Source organism: Aquarana catesbeiana, linkage group LG03 (genome assembly GCF_042186555.1).
Source record: "Aquarana catesbeiana isolate 2022-GZ linkage group LG03, ASM4218655v1, whole genome shotgun sequence".
Taxonomy (NCBI): domain Eukaryota; kingdom Metazoa; phylum Chordata; class Amphibia; order Anura; family Ranidae; genus Aquarana; species Aquarana catesbeiana.
Window position 1 is genome coordinate 705565369 of NC_133326.1, and position 10781 is coordinate 705576149.

At 42.0% G+C, this 10781-nt stretch overlaps 1 protein-coding gene across 1 annotated transcript in view; it reads right to left on the reverse strand.

Moving 5' to 3' along the window:
* The window catches only part of LOC141133614 (proteinase-activated receptor 1-like), a 90899-nt gene extending 84948 nt beyond the window's left edge, over nucleotides 1–5951 (reverse strand). Inside the window, exon 1 of the mRNA XM_073623091.1 lies at nucleotides 5805–5951. Within this exon, the coding sequence (XP_073479192.1) occupies nucleotides 5805–5940 (136 nt within the window). The 5' untranslated portion in view covers nucleotides 5941–5951. The remainder of the gene's footprint in view (nucleotides 1–5804) is intronic.
* Between the last annotated feature and the right edge of the window lie 4830 nt (nucleotides 5952–10781).

Here is a 10781-nt window from a genome sequence, read left to right on the forward strand (position 1 = left end):
CTGCAGGACCTGTATGATGGCAGAACAGGTCTCTGGGATAATGATCCCCAGAGCCTGGGGGGAGATGCCTGTCGAGAACTTTAAGTCCTGCAGACTTCTCCCTGTGGCCAAATACCGCAAGGTAGCGACCAACCTCTGCTCCGGAGTGATGGCTTGCCTCTTGCAGGTATCCTGCCTGCTGATATAGGGGGTCAGCGAAGCCAACAAACGGTGAAATACGGGGTCCGTCATCCTGAGAAAGTTCCTGAAATCATCAGGATTATTCTCACGGATCTCACGGAGCAAAGGCATATGACAGAACTGGTCACGCTGAAGCAACCAATTCTTGGTCCATGAACTCCTCCCCACCCTGTTCATGGACTGGACTTGTGTCAAGGTCAGGACCCCAACACCAAGCCCCCACACAGCACGAACTCTACGAGGAGTACGCATACGAAACATGGCTAGAAAATGGTCGGCTGCTCAGAACGAAGTAGCGGAACGCACTGAAGAACAGCAAGGCCTGTGAAGAGTGACCTGAAAAACAGCAACGAGCGGGCAAGATCGCACAGAAAACTCTGATACGAACTCACTGCACGCACTGAAGAGCAGATACAAACCCACAAGCACAAACTGAATGGCAGAAAACCATCTGAAAGCCACGAGTCTGAAAAAGCGCGAATCGTCTCTCACCAAACTTTTACTAACACGAGATTAGCAAAAGGAGCCCAAAGGGTGCCGCGCTTGGTTCTGAACCGCCCTTTTCTAGTCTCGTCGTACGTGGTGTACGTCACCGCGTTCTTGGCGATCGGAAATTCCGACAACTTTGTGCGACCGTGTGTAGGCAAAACAAGTTTGAGCCAACATCCGTCGGAAAAAATCCTAGGATTTTGTTGTCGGAATGTCCGAACAAAGTCCGACCGTGTGTACGGGGCATTAAAATTGTAAACAAATGACATTCATTGTCAGCTTCTAAAAAAGTACACAGATCCCTCCAAAGGTCCCCCATAATACATAGCAGATGCTTGGAGAGGTCTGTGTGTTTTTTTTTTTTTTTAAAACAAACAAAGCTGTCAATGACAGCTGTCAAAGTCATTTGCCGACAAATTTAAAACATTTTTCCCTTCTAAATGTCAGCACTGCTGCAGCACTTTCTGTACATCACAGAGATGCCCCTTCACAGGCAGGATTAGAACACCCACCAGACATGTCATTTAAAGGAATTGAACATTTTTTATGTTTCTCTTTAAGCATTTAAAAATCATTACCCCTGTTCAAGTGGGATTTTTTTAAACATTTTTTGCATTGTACATGTTCCCCAGGCAGGGGCGTATCTGCCACAATTTTCAACATGCCCCTTGCATGTTAGCCCAGAAAACGGGCATTTTTAAAATGACAGATTTGTCTCCCACTGATTTTAATGGAGTTTGGGTTTTGCATACAAACTAAATGCTCTCCTGAGTGCACAGGGTGAGGTTTTGTTTTGCTTTTCTTTGGTGCATACAGTACCCCCAATGGCAGTGTCTGGCTTCCTATGCATCTTTTTTACAATAGTTTGTATATTTGCCCCTCAAAAATAATGCATTGAATACCAAGATAAACCATCATACACTTTTGGAGAAAAGTTTGTATTTTCTGAATTTTGAGGACATTTCAACATACTGGGCATAAATCTTATCCAGGTATATTGTTGTCCCTGACAATTACATAATCTTACAAACTTTGAGTGAAAAATACAATATACTAAAATGTAAATTGAATTCTATGATGAGCTACTTACCAGTGACATCTGAGTTCCCTCTGCACCCTGCAAAGTTTGTGTTGGATAATACAAAAGAAAATACAATTTAGTTTTCAGTTAAAGACAAACTTTTTTTTTGTTAATTTTGTTTACAGTTTGTACACTCCTGACTATATCTATCTATCTATCTATCTATCTATCTATCTATCTATCTATCTATCTATCTATCTATCTATCTATCTATCTATCTATCTACTGTATATAGCTATCTATCTCCTAATACTATATGACCAAAAGTATGAGGAACTGTTAACGCTGTAGCATACAAAGACTCTTTAGCCAATTGTGCTCTTCCAAACTTATGACAACAATTTGAGGACAGCTCTTTTCTCTTCCAGCATGACTGCACTAAGCCAGATCCATAGAGTGTCCTGTACAGAGCCCTGACCTCAACCCTACTGAATGCCTTTGGGATGAGTTGGAACCCTGATAATGAGCCAGCTCTTTTCATCCAACATCAGTACCTGACCTCACAAATGTTCCACACCACACCACTGCTAAGGGGTCCAGATACAACTTTATTGCAATAAAAGCCAGGGGACAATCCAAAAAGTAGCCAACCTGTTTTGGGGGCCCCAAAACACCCCTTTTTATCAGGGCTTGATTGACAACAATGTGAAAGACTAGAAGATGTTATTTTTTTCCAATGTGATTACAAGCACAGAGCTTGTCAGTAGCTGGCTTGGCATCCACCACCTAGCAGGGGAGAGGTCCTTCAATTTGAATTTTTGCCACATTACACGACAAGCCAAGGAGACTGTGGAGATCCTCTGGTCTGCTGATACTGCTGATCTGCCCTGATACCAGATTTGTTAGCTCAACATGAATGCTTTAGGACAGCAATACCAATAAGATAATGCTATTTTTCCATTTTCCATTGCCCTTTAAGGGGGTTCTGATGCCAGGAGGTGGGGCAGGCTTTATTATCATATTAGCCCCGTGATTCACTATTGCCGTGGTTACATAATTGGAAGGCTCTAAATCACAACTAGCAATCTGGAGCCAGGGCCGATCCTACCCGGGGTGCACAGGGTGCTTTGCACCCGGGCGCCTGCAGAGGTGGGGGCGCCGAAGAGCCAGAGTTCTCCCCTCCCTCCTTCTCTCCTTGTCAGTGTCCGTCCAGAACACTAGTGTGAGCATAGGGCAGCCCATCCAGCCTGGCAGTGCTGGGGGGAGGGGCGCTCCTCTTCCTGACATGAGGGTTCTAGTCAGTGGCTGCTGAGTGCTGATGTGCGGGAATGAATTCCCCACACTGGGATCCCGCACTGTCTCCACCAACTCCAGTTGGAATGCCTCCCCCTCCCATCTCTATCTTGGGCTGCAAGGAGAGAGAACCGAGGTGAGTCAGTGTTCAGTTGGTAGTGTGTAGGAATGGCATCCCCAGCACACCTTTATATGTGCTCTGGGCTGCCCCTATTAGGAGATGTTTTATGGCATGATAGATTACATAGGATACACAGCCCCTGTCCCTTCCTGCACCTCAGTAGTCCATCTACAGATGTGATGTATAATTGGATGTACTAAGAGCCCTTTCACAATGACAGTGCGGGGGCGTTGGCGGTAATGCGCCGCTACTTTTAGTGGTACCTTAGAGGTACATATAACCCCCACTAAAGGGTTCAAAGGCGCAACTGTGGAGGCACATTGCAGGCACTGCCCATTGATTTCAATGGGCAAGGGTGCTTTACACCGCTCCTAAAGCGACTCAAAGAAGCTACTTGCCGGAATTTTTTGGACGTCGTGCCAGTGCTCTGCTCCAGTGTGAAAGCATTCGGGCTCTCACACTGGGATTGCAGATAAGGCTTTTTTCAGGCGCTATTTTTAACACTAAAGTGCCTAAAAAATGCCTCCAGTGTGAAAGGGGTCTAATGGACCATCTCCTGTACCATGTCTGCAGTAAGGATGAGCTCCGGCGTGTTCGCAAGCTGCACATGCAGAGCCCGCCAGGAACTCGGCACTGCACAGCGCTAATCACAAGCAGTGAGACAATTCCCAATATGCGGCTGCAGAGATCGGGAAATGTCTCACTGCCTGCGATTAGTGCAGCGCATTGCCGACTTCCTGGTGGGCTCTGCACGTGCAGCTTGTGAACACGCCAGAGCTCATCCATAGTCTGCAATCTCTGACCATCTCCTGCAATATATCTGCAGTCTCTGATTATCTCCTGTACTATGTCTGCAGTCTCTGACCCTCTCCTGTACCATGTCTGCAGTCTCTGATCATCTCCTGTAGTATGTCTACAGTCTCTAACCATCTCCTATACTATGTCTGCAGTCTCTGACTATCTCCTTTACCATGTCTGCAGTCTCTAACCGTCTCCTATATAATGTCTGCAGTCTCTGACCATCTCCTGTGCTATGTCTGCAGTCTCTGACCATCTCCTGTATTATGTCTGCAGTCTCTGACCATCTCCTGTACTATGTCTGCAGTCTCTGACCATCTCTTGTATTATGTCTGCAGTCTCTGATCATCTCCTGTACTATGTCTGCAGTCTCTGATCATCTCCTGTATTATGTCTGCAGTCTCCGACCATCTCCTGTATTATGTCTGCAGTCTCTGACCATCTCCTGTATCATGTCTGTAGTATTTCAGGGGGCCCTTTCTAACAGACTGTCTAACAGAAGCGCTCTCTGTCTCCATCAGAGAGGCCCCCCTCCAGGTCCCAATAAAGTACTCTTGCTTCTCTTCCTGTATTTTGTTTATTGTACCTGTAAGGATCCCAGGGTAATGAAGACTTTGAGACAAAAGAAAAACAGGGGCGCACCAGCCTAGTGTATTAACTTTTATAAAAGGATTTATTTAAAAATTATTAAAAGAAACAACTCACAAGCAATGGATGGAAGAGGCACAACACAAAGTGTACCGACAGCCAGCATGCGACTATAGGATGAGCGATGCCTTCCAAAAATCGTAGAGAAATGCATACATATCACAACAGCTTACGCGTTTCGAAGGGAAAATCCCTTCTTCATCAGAGCTATGCAAAGATACCTCCTTCAGCAGTCACTCCTTATAAATGCAATTGAGTTGTTTCTTTTAATCATTTTTAAATAAATCCTTTTATAAAAGTTAATACACTAGGCTGGTGCGCCCCTGTTTTTCTTTTGTCTCGGTTTGCACTAGGGTTTCCCGTCCTTGAGGGCAGCAAGGCCTGTGTTGACGCATCTCTATATGGTGATCCACCTGTGCGCAGGAGTTTTTGTTTTCTGTTTGCTAAAGTTAATGAAGACTTCGTGGTGGAGCATCTCTGTGGTTGAGTCGTTGCCATAGAAATATTTGTAAAGGGGAGGAGTTACTAAAATTACCACGCCCATGTGGGGGCGCCAGAAATATTTCTGCACCCAGGCACCTGTGACCCTAGGATCGGCCCTGTCTGGAGCTTTCCATTAGGTAACTGGGAACTGTGCTGTCCACTGATTACCTATCCCAGCAACTTCTATGCTTTTTCTTTCAAGAAGGGTTTATATGTCAGAGAATGCCCTGGAGGAGAGTGCAGCTCTCCTAAAAATAGAAATACTTTGAATGCTGCAGCTGAGTTCTGAAAATGTTAGTTATTTCTGGGTTTTGGTCTTCCTTGGTGACTGACTTAGCACTAGCATGCAGCAAGGAAAGATAGATCAAGGATAAAACTACTGATCTGTAAACTGTTCAGGGTCTGTGTACTTGAAATACTGAATAGCTGGTCAGCTAGGCAAACAGCATATTCAAAAGAAAGGTCATTAATGACTCTTGCTCCAGGTTTCCTCTGGGTGGTGTAGACAGTGGATGGGAGAAGGTTTAGTTAAGGTGAGAGAGTCGGGACACAAACCCTACATCAGAAAATGCTGTGCCCCTGACATTGTAATATTAACGAAAAGTAGCACATTTGTTATGAATAAAAAGAAAATGTAATAAACAACTTAATGAGAGAATTCTGCAGTTTGATAATCCCATCTACAACAGTGAGATCAGATCACCATGAGCTAAAGGTGTAGGTAAAATACTACATAACAAATGTCAATATTGTCACCCTAATGTGGCTTACCTATTCCAAAATCCAGTGTAAAGGCCTGAATACTGACATTCATAAGCACAAGACTCACTTTGGGAGTAATCCTCAATATCACTTCCTCAGAGGTAAATGAATGTCCAAGTGAAGTAACCCAGGATTCTAGAGGCATATCTTCACGTATGAAGGCATCCTCTGTAAAGCAAAAAGAGATATAGATGGCAGTCATGCTCAGATGTAAGCTAAGTGTAAAAAGACAAAGTGTTGTTAGAGGTTGTAGCTCAGCTAGGACCATTATGCCAGGAACCAAAACTAATTATAGTAGGGGCTAGTAAAAGTAAAAACAAGTAAAAAGACTAGGATTAGTACTGAAGAAAAAAATGTTAGGCAAAATAAAATCTTTATAGGGTTACTGTGTCCAAAGTGACTACTGGGTAAAGTAGGATCTGGACTAGGGCACAAGGATACAATGGTGAGTTGGGGATGAGGTCAGCACACAAGGACACAATGGTGAGTTGGGGATGAGGTCAGCACACAAGGATACAATGGTGAGTTGGGGATGAGGTCAGCACACAAGGACACAATGGTGAGTTGGGGATGAGGTCAGCACACAAGGATACAATGGTGATTTAGGGATGAGGTCAGCACACAAGGATACAATGGTGAGCTGGAGGATGGGGTCAGCACACAAAGACTAATGCTGCACATGGGTAAAAATGATACTTGTAGAGAAATTATTAGCATTAGCTAAGGTGAGTATAGGAGTCAACAGCGATGAATATGACCATGGGAGTTAGAAGAATATTCTACAATGGGCATGACTAAAACAATTACAAATAAAGAAATAGGGACTCGTTTTTTGTGGAATGGAGTGTATCTCTAATAATAATTGTGATATAGAGGCATAACCCCAATGTGTTTAAGAAGGTCAAATGTGAATTGATATTGGGACTTTAAACATACCTCTATAATCACAAACGGGAATAGAAAAAAAATATCTAAAAGCTTTGTCTTTTATTTCATACAGTACAGAAAAAAATACAACAAACATATATATATATATATATATATATATATATATATATTATTGTCCACATAAAATGTTAGTCAATATTAGTCATACTAAATAATTTAGCAGGGTTTTGCGGAAAGTCTGCTTCTTCAGGACCAGCAAAATTTTGTATATTGGAAAAGCCTATTTACAGAGTAAGAACAGATGTACAACAAAGGGGGGGGGGGTAATCAACACAAAATATTCAATTAGATATTACATCTTCAAAATATATTAGTACAGATCCATATAGGATTCAATATTTTCCTCATGTATATTGTTATGGGACACATGACCCCCCTACTAGTCAGCCTTTAAAGAGTAATTAGCCCCAACCATGACATGTACAAGAGGTCATTACTTACCCCAATAGGCAAAAAACTAACATACAGAGTAAAGTGAAGGAAGAGATCAGAGGTCATCTATAGTCTGCCGGCCCATGGGAGGAAATCTCCTCAGGTATGTAAATAAGTAGATTAAATTGTATCAGCAGAATAGAAAAATATAGATGTAAGCTAATACTAATAGCAATAGATGGTAAGGGTTGGGGCATAATTCAAAAAATGGAATAGGGTCTAACAAAGCCAGCTTACCCATCAACAGATAGACTGAAGATATATTCAAGGATACAATCTAGACATACAGTATTACACATCACTAATTTCGAACTTTACGTTATTGATTTATCTGTTTTTTTCAACACTTAATATTTTTGAGCACCTAACTGTTGTTGATCTCCGATCAATGGTTGGATATTATTTAATGTGGTTTACTACCTTGATTAATTGATTGAATAACTGATTTATTATTGCTCACATGTGTTTTTGTCACAAGTCCAGCGCTGCACTTCCTATTTCTACATTTGTTCTATGTGCCATCATATCGGGGTTATAGAGCACAGCAGCAGGATCTTTTTCATAATCTCTATATATGTATATATATATGTATATATATATATGTATATATATGTATATATATATATATATATATATATATATATATATATATATATATATATATATATATATATATACTCTGCATTCATACTGTACTGTAATTGTGTTGTCCCCCTTATACATTGTAAAGCGCTGCGTAAACTGTTGGCGCTATATAAATCTCGTATAATAATAATAATAATAATAATAATATATATATATATATATATATATATATATATATATATATATATATATATATATATACAGACAGTCAGACTAGAGTGTGTGTGTGTGTATATATATATATATATATATTTATATATACGTAGTGCCTTGTAAAAGTATTTACGCCCTTGGCTTTTTACTTATTCTGTTACATTACAGCCTTTGGTTCAATGTTTTTTTTAATCTGAATTATGTGTGATGGATCAGAACACAATATTCTAAGTTGGTAAAGTAAAATTAGAAAGATATATACATAAAACTATTTTTCAGAAATAAAAAACTGATAATTGGCATGTGCGTATGTATTCACCCCCTTTGTTATGAAGCCCATAAAAAGCTCTGGTGCAACCAATTACCTTCAGAAGTCACATAATTAGTGAAATGATGTCCACCTGTGTGCAATCTAAGTGTCACATGATCTGTCATTACATATACACACCTTTTTGAAAGGCTGCAACACCGAAACAAGAGGCACCACTAACCAAACACTGCCATGAAGATCAAGGAATTCTCCAAACAAGTAAGGGACTATGTTGTTGAGAAGTACAATCAGGGTTAGGCTATAAAAAAAATCCAAATCTTTGATGACCCCTAGGAGCACCATCAATTCTATCACAACCAAATGGAAAGAACATGGCACAACAGCAAACCTGCCAAGAGACGGCCGCACACCAAAACTCACAGACCAGGAAAGGAGGGCATTAATCAGAGAGGCAGCACAGAGACCTAAGGTAACCCTGGAGGAGCTACAGAGTTCCACAGCAGAGACTGGAGTATCTGTACATAGGACGACAATCAGCCGTACGCTCCATAGAGTTGGGCTTTATGGCAGAGTGGCCAGAAGAAAGCCATTACTTTCAGCAAAAAACAAAATGGCACGTTTTGAATTTGCGAAAAGGCATGTGAGAGACTCCCAAAATGTATGGAGGAAGGTGCTCTGGTCTGACTAAAATTGAACTTTTTGGCCATCAAAGAAAACGCTATGTCTGGCGCAAACCCAACACATCACATCACCCAAAGAACACCATCCCCACAGTGAAATGGTGGTGGCAGCATCATGCTGTGGGGATGTTTTTCAGCAGTTGGGACAGGGAAACTGGTCAGAGTTGAGGGAAAGATGGATGGTGCTAAATACAGGGATATTCATGAGCAAAACCTGTACCACTCTGTGTGTGATTTGAGGCTAGGACAGAGGTTCACCTTCCAGCAGGACAATGACCCCAAACACACTGCTAAAACAACACTTGAGTGGTTTAAGGGGAAACATGTGTAGCGCTGACAACTTTTGTTTTTTAGTCATATGTGTGTTATAAAGGACATTAGTTGATATAGTGCCATCTTGTGGACAATTGAAAAGGTACAAGACTTTTATGTTTCAGCATTAAGAGAAGTGACATGGAAGTGATTGATTGTTTACTTCTGAACATTAACTATGACCTACCCACAATGCATATGGACCAGAGGAGAACTGAACTGCATTGTGGGTGGGTATAAAAGGTTTGGGAGCGGCCATCTTAGCTCTCTTGTTCCTGGGACGCTTGGCCTGCCAGCAGGACTCTGTGGGTGTGTGTGTGCCTACCTTGTGAAGGAGCAGAGCAGCAGCAAGGATCCTGCCATCGTATCACAGTGTGCTGAAGCAGCAGAAGTGATTGTTCCAGAGACCCGTGGGGGAGGTAACTCCCGGTCGTTAGCAAACGGAACAGTGTGACGGCGTGATGGTGACTCCATACGGACTGAGAACTGCTGAAACGGAGACATAAATCTGCCCAGATCCCGTGTGGTGAGAGGGTTAACACCCGGAAGTTTGTATAATACTATACACACACTTAGAACTTTTACAGATTGTTGCTGGGACAGATAGTCCCATGGAACAAGTTGAGTTGGAGAATATTACATTTGCATAGACTACAATATTCAAGAGCTGACACTAGATGTTTGTCTTCTTCGTATAAGAACACTTAATCAGTTTGCTGGATTACAATTGCCTTTGTGTATTACCTTACACTTCTCAACAACTCAGAAGAAACTCTCTGTGGATTACAATTACCATTTATTAGCTAGCGAAGACTGAAGACGTCAAGACTAATGCCGAGTATACACGGTCGGACTTTTCGTCTACAAAAGTCCGACGGACACCGACGGACTAAAGCTGGCTGACAATCCGATCGTGTGTGGGCTTCCCCGGACTTTCAGCGGACTTTTGCAGCCTCAAATCTGACGGACTTTAGATTTGAAACATGCTTCAAATCTTTAAGTCGTAACTACGCCGGACCCAGAAATCCGCTCGTCTGTGTACGAGTCTGACGGACAAAAACCCACGCTAGGGCAGCTATTGGCTACTGGCTATCAACTTCCTTATTTTAGTCCGGTGTACGTCATCACGTACGAATCCGTCTGACTTTTGTGTGATCGTATGTAGGCAAGTCCGTTCGTAAGAAAGTCTGCCGCAAGTCCGCCTCAAGTCCGCCAAAAGTCCGCCGAAAGTCTGTCGGACAGGCTGTCGGACTTTTGTAGACGAAAAATCCGACCGTGTGTACGCGGCATAACTCTTTTTATTGCAGGGCCCTGCATCTAGTTACAAAGAGTAGTGACTTTATGGTTTAGAGCAGGGGGAGCTCCCTGGTATAAATATATATTTAGGTATATTCTGTGTATAGTATCAATATTGTCATAACTATTTACTATGCTGTTACACTACGTTGGTGTGATAGTGTAGTCACTGTAATAACTTTCTATAAAAAATATATCATTTACCCAAAGAAAGAAGTCATTTGGTTATTACAGAAGTTTGTGTGCAGT